Below are 13,852 nucleotides of genomic sequence, written 5' to 3'. Positions count from 1 at the left end.
ATGCAGCACGCGCAACCAGTTACTGTTTTTATAAACTGTAAAATATATTGTTTTTCTTTTATTCTTTATCTTTCCTTTATTATTTTGTTTAAATAAATTAAATTAGAAATATCTATTTTATATAATTAATATCCTTAATACGTTAAAAAGGAAATTAAACTATCTGATTTTAAAACGTTTAATGATTTTAATTTTATAAAAAAATATGTAGTTACTTAGCCATATTCAGTTTTTAAATTCTCTTGAAGAATCTATACATACATACCTTTCTATTCACCCCATAGGTAATTACAATAGTTAAATAAAAGTACCACCTTACGTCCTTACCTCAGATGTTGCATCTAAATTGCACTTTCCCCCCTTTCATTTATTGCAGAGGTAATTTATTATACATTAAATATAACACACAAAATAAGATAAAAACAAATAAATAAAATACATCTGATTTTAAGAAGTCAATTTTAAAGCAAAAAATAACATAAAAAATTATTTGTTAAAACATTTTAGATAAAGCAGCTCATGTGACTTCACTTGAGAATACAATATTTATAAAAAAAGAAAAAAAGAAAATCTACAACATGAAACAGGTTAAGGTGTCATGCACATTATGAATACTTCTTCACCTGTGATACTGATTCAATATATGAATCAGTATCACAGGTCATAAAGAAGAAGTATTCATTATGTACAGAGGTTTATTAAAAATACATGTAAAACTAGTTCAAAACAATTTACAAAAATATAAATTTTAAAAAGGGCTGGTTAAAATAAAATGCCAAATACTCTGGATAAATATACCCCAGTCTGTTACCAAGTTCTCTTAACAAGAAACCAGCTGTTTAAACAGTTTGTTTTATCTATAAACCGTAATAATCTATTAGATACACACAATACTTTTTATTCCACAGAATCAATCTTTCAAAATTTCTTTAAAAAACATAGAAATTCTTTGTAACTTAAATGATTTCTAGTGTTTATTGGCTTTTTGATTCCCTGAGAGAGCCTGATTTGATTACACATCGTCAAACAAGCTTTTCAGAGAACGTGAGAAAGACAGATACTGTCCAGCCACGGATCTGTGGAGTTAACATAAAAACACAAGATTAGTGACACTCAAAAATTTGGAAATTAAGTTCTTTTTGGAAAACAATATTAAAAATTACATTCTTAATGTAACATTTTTAGTTTAATTAAAGGAATACCTTCTATTTGGGAAACTGTTGTCACCGGAGTTATCCTGCAGTAGACCTGTGTGTTGTTCTTCTATGTTTCCATTGCTTCTGTTGACTGCAATCACAGAGAAGGACATGCTTATAAACAGTACACTGCTGACGGATGTAAGTGATCTCAATGTCCTTTAAAGTCAGAGGACTAAGGTATACAGGCAGTGATATAATAAAAAATCTCTACTAAATAAGCAAAATTCAAATGTACTTTGGAGTTTTAAACACATTTTATTATTTTGATGGACTGATGTAATATTATAATCTTAAATGTCATGTTTTTATTATCTGTAAGTGCCAAATAACAGTCTGTGTGTTTCACTCAGTGAACTGACTTACTGAAATAAATACATTTTTTAACGTGATAATTTATTGACAGTGAATGCCTGTATTACCTGTTACACTAGTTACTGAGATCACAAGAAGTACAAACGTATTCTTCATATTTGCTGTTGAGTGTTTTTTCGTCCTTAGTACCTACCGCTTGTCCTCATCTCTGTTTCAGGAGAGTTCTCGTCCAGCTCACTATAATTGGCTCTGCTTCGCTCCGAGGTCGCCAGGTCTCTGTATCGTTCCCTCCAAGCCTAAAGTAAAAGCCAAAACAGCCATATAAACACCTGAGAACACTTTATACAAACAAACAGAATCCATGAACTAACATAGTAGAAACAAAATTACAAAGAGGATGTATTGGACAATAAAAAAAATAATAATAATAATAATTTATTACCCATCTTCGATTTTGCCCATCCTCTGCTCTTTGCCTTATTCTTCTTTCTAGAAATGAGCAATATTAATCACAGTTAAACTCATGAACAAGATTTTCCTCCTTTTGAAAGGACCAAAAATGCATGCAACGAATGTAACAAGATGGCAATTGAACAGTTCCTAATTCAGTCTCAAATGTTTAGATTTTTGTAGAACTTTTAAAACCTTATGAACATTTCAAAGAAAATGTCAATTTAAAACTTGATTTGGATTTAATTTGTAAGTCATAAAAACACCACAATGAAGTTGGCTTCTGATTCAGCATTTAGTTAAAGGACTATTTCACAACCTTTTGGCCTTCTGGACATCTAGACGGTAGCTATTTCAATATCTACTTTATTTATACTAGACAAATCAGGCCTGAAATATAATATGCTAAATATACATTATTTCAATTAACATTATTGAACTTTGATACTTTTATTTGACTTTTACAAATTCAAATAGCCATTGCCATTTAAACATAATTTATGCATAGGAGGATTGTTATTTTTTATTTAAGAATAACTTAAATAACTTTTGATTTTATCCTTTGGAACAGTGTGTGTATCTTTAAGCTTTATAAGCTGAAAGAGACGACAACCCACAAGCCATGGGTTTTGAGCCATAAAGAATAAGCAAATAGGGAATTAGGAGTATGTAAATACTATATTAAACCAAAAACCTGCCTATATTAACTTCAAAAATCTCCTCAAATTCAAAAAATAATAAATATAGTCAATCAACTTAACGTATTTGTGCTAATTTTGAGAGCACAAAAATAGTTTTTCTAATAAAAACCAGGGCTAGACAATATTAGGAAAACATGCAATAATGCTGGTGAATGTGGCAATGACGATATGACTTGAAATAAATAAGCAAATAATTGAAATTAATTATTAATTTCTTTCTGCATAGACACTTGATAGAGAGCAGACTTTACAGCTTATAGAAAAAAATTAAAATCATTACTTCTACCTTGTCAATGTTTTTCTGAAAATATGCTTTTCCGTCAGATTAGTTGTAGTTGTGTAGTGACTTGATCCCTTACCGCCGCTTCCCTTTTTAAAACATTTTATGTTGTCTTTAAAAAGAAGTGTCACCAAATACATCTATGGTATACCGACCCTTAATTATGGTATTTAAATAAATTGCAAATATTTGTTGTAATCCAGGCAGTTCTTCATGATATGCAAATTGCATTCAGTGATATTTTGATAATTATAAAATGTGCATTATAGGACATGGCAGCATTAAGACACATTAAAATATGAATACCAAAACCTCAAGATTATTTTAAACTAAACCTAATTTGATTTTTTTTTTAAATGCTGCAGCAAGTGACAGAGCCAATAAGAAAAAAAAATACCTCTTCTTATTAGCTCCTTGCCTTCATCTACCAGTTCAGAGGTAAATTCATTGTCAGTGATGAACTGATAGAAACCTAGGAGGTTCAAGAAGCGAGAGCCCAACCTATACAAACAAAGAAACACAATTACATGCTATTACCAAGCATTCTCTATTCTATTTGTACTACAAGTAAGCAAATTATAACCAAATAAGTGTCATTAGAGGAAAAACTGCTAACTTGAACACATGAAAGAGGACATTTAGATCAGACAGTGATACAAATCAAATCAGAGAAAAACTAAGAAAATTGTCAGTGATATGAAACATTCTTAGTGGCATAAAGGTGATTCTGGATTTATAATGTGATGCCTGATATTGTTTATTTGAGGCCCAAAACCGAGAGGAAATGTAAACGTTTTACCCCTCAAATTAGCCTTCCAACGCAATTCCACTCAATTCTCATCTCTCTTCAAGTATGCTCTCTGGGATTTCTCCCATTGACCTTTATTTTTCCGGTTGAATTTCAACCAAGTCAATCAGCAAACAGAAGGAGAAGTTGCAACCGATTCTGCGCTGTTTTAGTATTTTAGTCTTCCACCATCAGGCCCTCTTACCATCACCAGCAGGCAAGTTGGGTGAAATGTCTCGCCCAAAGATCCAATGATGGAGATGGAGTCGAACTGGCAACCCATCGATTACAGAACAAACTCCTGCCTCCGTTCCCGCCATCACCCCACAACCAGTTTCACTTTCAAAACCCGTTGATTGATAGCCTTATGTTAGCTGCATTTCAACGTGAAAAAAGCAGCAGCTTATAGTACGGAAATTCCAGTCTTCTGCAATACTTAAACATCTACAACACATCAACATTACACAATAATATTCCACATCCGGTTTGAGTAGCCATATAGTATGGGATACATAAACATAAATGTCATATACAGGAATTCTGAATGGTTACTTTACTTGTAAATAGTTGCAATGCAAAGCAGCACCACCAACATGGGATAATAGATGTAGAATCCATCAGATATCACAGGCAGCAGCCGCATAGAGCCCATAATCTGACAGAGAGGCAAGAAGACAAAACATTTAGATTTAACACAAAGATTACTTTTTTTTTCTACGCTGTGGTCCTAAAGTTGATCAACTTGTGAAGTATTTGGTAGTTTGAATGAGGCTGTACAGTATATGAACTCACAGAGGTGTAAGACGTCTGCATTCTGTCCTGGTGTGAGATGGCAGAGTCCAAATGAATCAGGCCCAGAAAGTTGAGACACAGTGGAGGAGTCAGACGACAAAACAGCCTAAGTAAAGAAAAACTGAGACGTCACCTGATCTGTTATTCTCCTAGAATGACCCATTCCAAATGTGCTTGATCTTAAGATTTGAATTTTTCTGAACATTTATGCAAATCTCAATAAGACAACATGAAAATGCATCATATGAAAACTTTCTATAAGAAATTATCCAAAAAAAAAAAAAAAATCAAGCATTCCAACTGATGGACATACATGCCGCTAAACAGCAGGCTGTAAGCGTCAGTTTGGTGATGTGGCACCAGATGATAGTAATTAAAGACCCGTATCCTGAAGACGGTGGAATACACGCACACACACATGAAGAGGATACTGACAAAGCACACTATCTGGTGGAGAAAATGATAAAGGGCATTGAAAAAGATAGTGGGATTATTAGAATTATATATATAAAAAAATACTGACTTCACAATGACAATTTCTGGATTAGGAAACAAAAAAAAGAAGTCTACCTCAATTAAAATGTAGTTGTAATGTTGTTCAGCTTTCTGGACAAAGACTGCAAACAGAGAGAGGATAGGCTGTGCACTGAAGAAAGTACACTCAGACCAGACGACTGCCACAGAGAGGAGAGAAAGGAGCACCGCCAGCAGCCTGCAGAAAGTCTTCCTGAAAGCACACTCCCAGTACCACTCTGAGAATGACAAACAGAAGTACAGGTTTTGAACAGAAACACCTAGAGATATTTGGACTCTAAGTTCCAAATATCGACAACTGTGGATTCAAAATGATTATCAGACAAACTTTACAGTATGGGTGGCTCTGGTTTGTGACAAAAGCTGAACTTAGATTTAATGTATCTGGCGTTTTCTTCCTGGTTTTGCCGTGTCACATTGTATTTCTTCCAAAGTATCTGTGCCTGGAACATAGGCTATTTAGTCAATGAGGTTGTTTAGCTGTGGCGTTATCGCATGTGCAAAACAAGCAATTGAGAAAGCTGCAGTGGAGGAGAACCTTAAAATGCACTGAGGCAAAAGAAGTTTCTCTAAAAACGAATTGCCAATACATTCAGCAGCAATACGCATTACCTCTGCTGAAATATTTAAACATTAGGGGATCCACTTCAAATGCAAATTGAAGATTTTGGCCCTGAAAGAACTCACCTACAGTAGGAGTGTAGATAAACCTGCGGACCCAGCCGAGATGGTTTGGAGAGAAGGTTCTGTTGACAACTCGCACTGGACTGCCCTGGCTTTTAGCAATATCTTCCAGATGAAATGCCTTATCCAACAAGAGGGACCACTGAACGTGAGTCTGGTTGTGCCTCTGCACGGCAGAAATGACCTAAGTTGAACACAAACAAGTACAACTTTATTTAACCATCCTTCACACACTCAACTTGTTGAGAAATCAACATTACAAATAAGGAGAAGGTAGATACTTTTTCATGAAGTTTGATTAGGCCACTTTTGGAAGGAAAAGAAGCACCTTCACAATGAGAGCTTTGCGGGTTTCTTCCCATCTCTTCCTGGTACCTAATGGGACACTGTAGTTCACATACAGGTTATTTCAGAGTGGTAGCATCAAGCAATATTAAAATGCATACATGCATAGTGAAAGAAAAACTGGCACTGCTTAGTAAACAATGGCCTTTATGCAATTCTCACCTTTGTCAAAATAGTGTCTACACATGTCCTGAGGCTGTGGTTGAACCTTACAGACTCATTGAAGACTGCAACTTCCTGATAACAGAAATAAAGTTTTTTAATAATTACAAAAAAAAAAAAACAGATCGAACTAACAAGGGAAAAAAAAAAATTGCGTTCTGATTTAAATGAAACATATTATGAAAAAACTCTCACCTCCATAACATCTGCCAAGTCCTCCTCTGCTGAAGCTTTCTCCGTTGCCAGTTTCGCTACCTTAAAGTACGTCTTGGCCAGTAAGAAACTATTTGAAGACGAGAACCAATAGGATCGTGGGATCTCCACCAAGCCGTAGCCAAGCAACAGCACCAAAAGGAACAGGCCCCAGGTGTTAGCAGCCGTAATACTGATGGTCTGGAGTTCCGAACTGGATATTTTTTTTTTTTACAATATAAAACAAAAGCTCAAACCAATGAATGCAACATATGATACATTTTCAAAAATATTTTCTTTTTCCTTGATGAATTTAAACAATATTTACGTACCGTGTGAGTCTCAGCTTTAGATGAACAGAGACATAGATCAGCAGGCAGATGAAGATGAGGAGGTAGGTGCCATAATAAATTGCATTTTCTATAAGAGCTGTTTTAACCTTCCCAACAATGGAGAAAGCACCAGAACGTGCATAGGACTGCATGAAGGGCAACAGCAGCCTGAGCAGTCATGCACAGAGGAAACACATGTATTAAATATTTATAAATAAATCCATATATATTTATTTTTCTCTGGACTTCATTAAAAGTGTAAGTCTCAGTCTATCTTAAGGTCCTGGATGATTAAAGGAACTCACCACGTAAGAAACTGGGAAGTCCAATAGACAACCCTCCAAAACACTGGCAGGACATGATGCGGGATGTAACTCCAGGGCTTCACACACACATTTGCTACACTGAAAGTAAGCAAACACACACAAAGTCAGATAAAACAAAGATAAAAATGCTCGCAACAGCTTCGTAAACTTGGATTTGGAATAAAACATATATTGCAGTATGGCATTCGGCTCTGCAGTGTTGACACCAATTGGGGGAGAAAATTCACTTGGAATGGGACGACTTACAGCATGACAGACCCTGACTGTCTGCCGTTCTTACATGTCCTAATAATACACAATAGTTACTAAATAAAAATTGGAACAATCTAAAATTTGTATCAGCTGGTCAAAGGTTTACAAAAATATAGTATTAGAAAAAAGCCTCAAGTTTCTGATCAGTGCATCTCAAATAAAAAGCTTGTTAGAATTTCCATTTTGACAACTTCAGGTAATTAGGGATTTAATACACATTTTTGGTTAACATTCCCAAAATCAGAAGTAGTTAAGAGTATTGTACCAATTGTAAATTGTAGATAGTTTCAAAAGCTTAAAGTGGATAAAAGCGCTTTACTGAGGCTGACTATATGGTTCCCCTACATTTTTTTTTTTACTAAATGTTGTGTTTAACTAAAAAGTAACAAGTTATTATGTTGGAGGAACCACCAATTGAAGGATCATTCTGACTCCGACCTGAAAAGAAATGAGATGATCAATGTGAGAAATACTACAATAGCTGAGTTTACCTTGAAGGCTGTAAAGGAGCTGAATCAGAAAGTGCACCTTTGGTTTCAGAGGGAGTGTGGTTTGAATTGTCATGAATGCACTGGTTGTAGATGGTCTAAGAAAAGAGCAACGGAAATATAATGACACAAACACATTTGATGTACCCAAACAATGAAACGTGCTTGTTAATAAATTTTAAAAGTTTCAGGCAAACATGAACACCTACCATGCTGACATCAAGTGGGAGGATGAAAACGATGAGGAAGCAGAGGTACCAGGACAGAAGCGTCCCTAGGAGGACGAGACGATGCTGTTTCCTCAAGTCTCCATAACGATGGAGAAGGTAGAAGGCCATGAAGAAAACCACAACAACCACAGCACACAATCCAGCAGCAGACATGCCGATAAGTAATCAAATCATATGTGCAAACGTCATGATGACAGTCAGTCTGCTGGGAACGAAGAGACAGAGAGAAGGAAATAAGACGGGAACTCATTATTACAGGACATCAGCTCTTATCTCCAAGAGAGGAAGACTAACCAGCCTGATGTCATTACTCAGTACATAAGGGCTGGGATGAGTAAAGGAGAAGAGGGAAACCAAAAATGAGGAAGGTAAAAAAAATGCAGGGTACCAACATAGATACCAACATAAAGTTCTAATGCTGAAACTAACAGCAAACATAAAAACGTGGGGAAAAGGATACCAGAAATAATGGTACTTTAACATGCTTTGTACCTTGGAAACTGATTTGGATACGGGAAAAAAAAAAAAAACATGCTACCACCCTTAAGTTTTACCGTTAATTTTATTAACGTTAATGTTGTTGTCGCTGCTATTGTTTTTTAAAGTGTTTACAAAGCTAACTAGATTGTTTTATTTAATCACTGTGCTAACATTGGACTTCATGAACAATAAAGTCTCAAGAGGTCTAAAAATGCCTTTAGAAAGCTAAATCTTACCTTTGAAGACCTTGTCTGGGTAAAGTTAGCTGACAGTTATGTTCCGTTTTTTCCCTTCCAACTCCGACTGTTAGACGAAATCTTCGAAACCACATTGCGTAACGGACGTATTTTAGGCGCCCCAACGTGCGTCAACACAGCAAGGGATGCAAGGAATTGTGGGTATTGTAGGATTCGTTCGCTGACTGTGATCATGTTCCCAGATATTTCTCTATTATGACGATTTATTTTCAACATATGACTTGAATCTTCTCAATACAAAATTGTCTCCAATTTTTAAGGATCAAAGCTACCAAGTAAACATGCAGCTCATTCAAGTACAGCAGCAGATCACATGGGAAAACAGAATTATAACATAACAGGTCGTCTCCTATATTCATATCTTGTCCATATGTCTTCTTTTTCGTTTTGGTACATAGTGGAGAGTGTACCTCTCAGTCTAAATGATTTCCAGGCAGTAAACTTCAAACATACATAAAAAGAAACTGAAATAAAAACATTGTGAGTCTGTTTCATGACTGGAGCAAAAGCCACAGGCATGGATCGTCTGCGTAGAGTGGGCCCAGTATGTTAAAACAAACTGCATGGTGTTCCAGCAAAAGATCCATGTGGCACAGTACATCCAGGAGCAGAAGTTCTGCAAGATTTAGAGAGTGAGTCCAGTTTTCCGCTGTTCTGGAAATACCCAATGTTTCCAGCCAAACTGATCCAAAAATGTCCAGAGATTCTGTCCAGTCCTCCAGAATATATCCCAGTAGTTCCATCTGGTCCACAAAACTGTTTTCAATTTCACATGTAGGCTCAAATAAACCAGTTTACTCAAAGGAGGAATGTTCCACACTCGGTTTGCTTCGTTTACCCATGTGGGGCAAATCACTTTTCCGTGTTTCTCTGATAGTTTTTGTCTGCTGTTTCTGCATTACCAGGCTGATTGGTAATGATCTGAGCTGTCACAGGACAGATAAAATCCACTGACAGGTGCTTAGGGAGGCCATCTGTTAACCTGCAGTCCCAGCCTATCAAACCTCCTTACACAGATTAGAGGTAGTAGGTGTTTGACCATTCAAGCCCACAACGTTCAACCTTATGTCCTGAAGGATTCTTATTGAGAACCTCACATGACTGAGACGTGATGCTTTCCTATTCTTTCTGATGAACTCAATCCATGACTGATAAAGAATCAATAGACTGATTACCTATTCTATATTGTACGTTTTGCTACGAGTCATTGTCATCTAAACAGCAGGGAAGTAAAGTAAAAAAGGAAACCTATTAGTTGTGGATTTATTTTGAAACTAAGAAAAAAAATTGGTTTAAAAACAGACATTTTGTTACACAAATATGTATTTGTTTATTTAAAGGCTGGAAACAACCTTTTCTTTTTGTTTGTGTCTGTACGCCATCATCTGTGATCCCAGTTATCCTCACCATGAACTGCTCTCTTTTTGTAATCTTCGAGGCCAGTATGAGCAGATTCTGAAATTTTCATCCCTTGAGCCATTACACGCTTGAGTTCCTACTAGTTCAGGGCAATCTCATGTGCACAATGTGTTAGAAGAGGAAAATTCACAGCTTCCTGCTTACTGCAGAATACGCTTGTGTCTATTTCATCATGTTTTATGTTTTCATTCACAATGTAATTATACCAGTAAGTATTCAAATATTCAAGCTTTTTAACATTTCCCTAGTCAATTCTTTTCTTATAATCTGTTTACCATTAGGTCAATGTGATTATTTATTTAAACTCTTAGCTAAAATCTTTTAATGTTATAATGTAGCTATTCTATTCTATTCTATTCTATTCTATTCTATTCTATTCTATTCTATTCTATTGGATTCTGATTAACTATAAAGACACTAATCCTGTGCAGTTGTCACCGCTAGGGGGAGGCAGTGTTATTCCTCAAGATTTCTTTTTCCAATCCGAAGTCTTGTAGCAAATGTTGTAGCAACATTTAAGGAAAATTGTATGTTTACAGTTGCAAATAACTATACCATTATATTACCCAAATTAAATTATTATTTTTGGGTAATATTGATATTTATTAACAAAATTAGGCTATTTCATTGATACTCTTGTATTCGCCATGTACATTAAAAGAAGACTATAAATCCCTGAAAGCAATAATCTGAAAGGCAGTTTTGATATGATGACAGCAAACCTTGATAAAGTGACATGATAATCTTCTGTTCTTCATGTTGCTGCCATATTTTTGCTTATTCTTTTGTCTCTTTAGTCTTTTATAAAGCTGGTTTTCACTTTGAAGTTGTGTCAAGTTCAAATCTTTGAGAAGATCTTTTAATAAAGTTCTGATCAGGTTTCAACTTATCCCCATTGGGATCAAAAAGTACACAGCATTTGAGAAGCTTAAATGTTGTATTCATTGAACCTAATACTTTTGATTGAAAAAAGTACACTGAAATTGTATTCCTGTTTACTTTGGAAGGCTTCCAAATGCACTTTTCATTAGGCATAAACTATTCACACAAATTAAGACATATAAAAATGTATGTGATCTTACTACGTATTACATAATGAAGCAATTCAATTTAAGTTCTGTTTACAGCAATTCACATGGCATCTCAAGTCACTTTACAAAAAAATTGTGTTCTATCCAATCATACATTCACTCCAAATGATCCTATTTAAACAGTCCACTATTGAAATTTAAAAAAAAAAAAAAAAAAAAAAAACGAACAAAAAATGTTTTCTATTTAAGGAAATTCACTCCTCCAGAATGGGCATGTAGTGACAGTAGACAATTCCTTGAATTATGTATTTTCCAGGCAGCTAGTACCACTTTATAGCATAATCAAGTAACTATGTTACCTTCAGCTGTTCTAAAAATGCTATATATTAAAAGAGCAGCAAAAACAAAAAAATAAATTTTACTTTCTTTGAAATTGGACCTGTCTCTTTAAAAGCTCCTGCTCTTTCTGAAACTCTGCCTTCAGTAAGTCATCACAACAGCGCTCCTCTATTAACCATTTAACAATGTTTCTACTAGTGTTGCATTGAGAAATAGCTCCTATAATGAGCTCATTAGATGCGCAATTACAAAAGGTGGTTTGCTAATTGCTTCTGGCGAGTCTGACGGTGTTGAGTTGGGGGAGCCATGGGGTTGGGCTGCTCTGTAAGGCAGAAGTTTGGAAGCTAACTGCAGCTTTAAGGTGGAGCTGTGCCTTGAAGGTGGTGCTTAGGACCAACCATTCGTTTTGGACAGCTGAATAGTTGCCATGGGAGATCAAAGGAATTCACAAACATGCAAGAATCAAGGCAACGCCCCAGGTATGTTATAATATGAAATGTACATCTAAAAAAGTTGATTTTAAAGGATACTGCCTCTTTAAAGGCTTTAGGATGGAAGAGAGCACAAGCAGTTAGCTGCAGCAATAACTTTGTCTAGGAAAGAGTCAAGATGAAACAGTGACAGTCTTTCCACTTTTAGGTGATGGATTGTACAATCAGATTCTCAAAGCGTGCAATAAAGTTTTATAACTTACATCAACTTCAACCTTGTGCAGCCTATTCCCTGACTCATCTGCTGTGTTTCTTGTTCTCTATAATGCTGTTGTTCTCTGGCGAACATCTGAGGTCTTCACAAACTACCGGATTTAAGCTAATGTAAGCTTATGTACTGGCCACTTTAATTACTAATAAAGTGACATCTGTATTTTATTTCAATACAGTCCATAAAAGTTTGAGGTCGAAACATGATAAAATGTGAAATGTTCAAAACGGTGTGAATGCTTTTGCCGGGCACTTTAAGCTAAAGCAGGCAGAAATAACAGGGTTTTTTTGGTAAAGATTATAGGTCAATGTTGTGTTTTTGCTGCTCTTTGACCAAACACAGATGACCTTCAACAACTAGAGCAAATGCAATTGCAAAATCTGTGCGCCAGCTGTTTTGTTACCTAAAGTGAACTGCTGCAGAATTGATTCACAAACTTTATATTTGATTTTATCTTGAGTTTTCAGCCACGTTATCTCAAGTGATTTCTTATGAATTTCAAATGAAGTTGCTTTCTTTCCAGCTCTTTTCATGCAAAGATAGTTTGAAGAACTGGCATCTGAAAATGAAATGACAAATTTAGTTTTTCTGTGCAGTGAGCTTTGCTGCTTTTAGCCACTATGTAACAGTAATACGGCATTTCAGTCTTCCTCTGGGTATTTTGCTGCTGCTTTATTTTCCCTTTTTCCTATTCTGCTAAAGCATCTCCCCTTTTTCTTTCTTCAGCATCCAGATGATGAGCCACGGTGACTGTGTCCAACGAGGCCTCGTTCAGATCAGTGAGAAACCGTGTGTGAACAGTCCTGTCTCCCAGCGTGCTCATTGAGCAGCTATGAGACCTCTGGGTTTGAAGTTTTCAACATTTGATCCATGGGAAACCCTTGCAGACAATGATGCTGGTTAACAATGTAGCCCCAGTTCGGAGTGTCCCCTGAGAGCCTCTGCACACTGCAGATCTTATGACCTGTCCTGGATACATCTCCCCACTGGGAATGGACCACTCCCATCTGGCTTGGTACACTATCTAGGAGAAGGTAGAGTTACATACTCTTTCTGGTACCGAGACTTGGGCCACGGTTGTTGTTCATGGATAAAATGTGTGTTGGTATGCGTGGATATGAAGGTGGGCTGAGGGGATTTAAAGCAGAACTTGGTTACATAATCCCCCCTTTGGCTACCAAACCATGACTTATTTTAAAAGTTTGCATTAAGTTGCAAATAAAATATTTCTCAATGCTGTATAATTTGATCAAGTTGGAACGGAAATTAACTTTTCTTCATTTCGGACTAAATACAAATATTTACTTTTTCTGTCATGACTTAGAAAAATTATGTCAACATTGGAAATCTTCTCTGTGATCCCAGCTCTCCTTCTGACGCCTTTAACAGAATAATCGACAATCAGTCCACAGACACTCACGCCAAGAGTTAACAAAATAAACAGTTTAGTTCAACGTTCCACCCATAATTGGTTTAACTTATGAGTGCAGACCTCTGATGGTGTAATTGCTATTGTCACTTACAGAATACAGAGTCTGTTTGCTATAAAGCAGGATAG

General features: G+C 35.9%; 1 protein-coding gene and 1 long non-coding RNA gene across 3 annotated transcripts; one reads left to right on the top strand and one right to left on the bottom strand.

Annotated features, from left to right (window-relative positions):
* Positions 1-592: 592 nt before the first annotated feature.
* Positions 593-8,911, bottom strand: LOC106953456 (LMBR1 domain-containing protein 2-B-like). Of its 2 annotated transcripts, none has more exons than XM_015042244.1 (18): positions 8,783-8,911; positions 8,046-8,271; positions 7,840-7,934; positions 7,076-7,174; positions 6,771-6,938; positions 6,442-6,652; positions 6,247-6,321; positions 6,021-6,125; positions 5,743-5,923; positions 5,092-5,273; positions 4,835-4,968; positions 4,522-4,627; positions 4,287-4,384; positions 3,340-3,443; positions 1,954-2,000; positions 1,705-1,807; positions 1,203-1,287; positions 593-1,076 (listed from the first exon to the last, which is right to left on the bottom strand). In XM_015042244.1, exons 2-18 carry the CDS (start codon positions 8,217-8,219, stop codon positions 1,013-1,015), a joined length of 2,031 nt encoding a protein of 676 aa, XP_014897730.1. In that variant the 5' UTR covers positions 8,220-8,271; positions 8,783-8,911; the 3' UTR covers positions 593-1,012. The 2 variants fall into 2 exon arrangements, with proteins under 2 accessions (XP_014897730.1, XP_014897729.1); XM_015042243.1 differs by having other exon boundaries at positions 8,046-8,268.
* Positions 8,912-11,731: 2,820 nt separating this feature from the next.
* On the top strand, positions 11,732-13,852 carry LOC106953455 (uncharacterized). Its single transcript, XR_001426200.1, has 2 exons — positions 11,732-12,071; positions 13,021-13,852. It is a non-coding gene; the product is annotated as an uncharacterized LOC106953455 (long non-coding RNA).

Source organism: Poecilia latipinna, unplaced genomic scaffold (genome assembly GCF_001443285.1).
Source record: "Poecilia latipinna isolate Pla-1442-1.1 unplaced genomic scaffold, P_latipinna-1.0 Scaffold583, whole genome shotgun sequence".
Classification (NCBI taxonomy): domain Eukaryota; kingdom Metazoa; phylum Chordata; class Actinopteri; order Cyprinodontiformes; family Poeciliidae; genus Poecilia; species Poecilia latipinna.
Note: the sequence above shows the minus strand (reverse complement) of the source record. Positions and strands in the feature narration are given on the sequence as shown.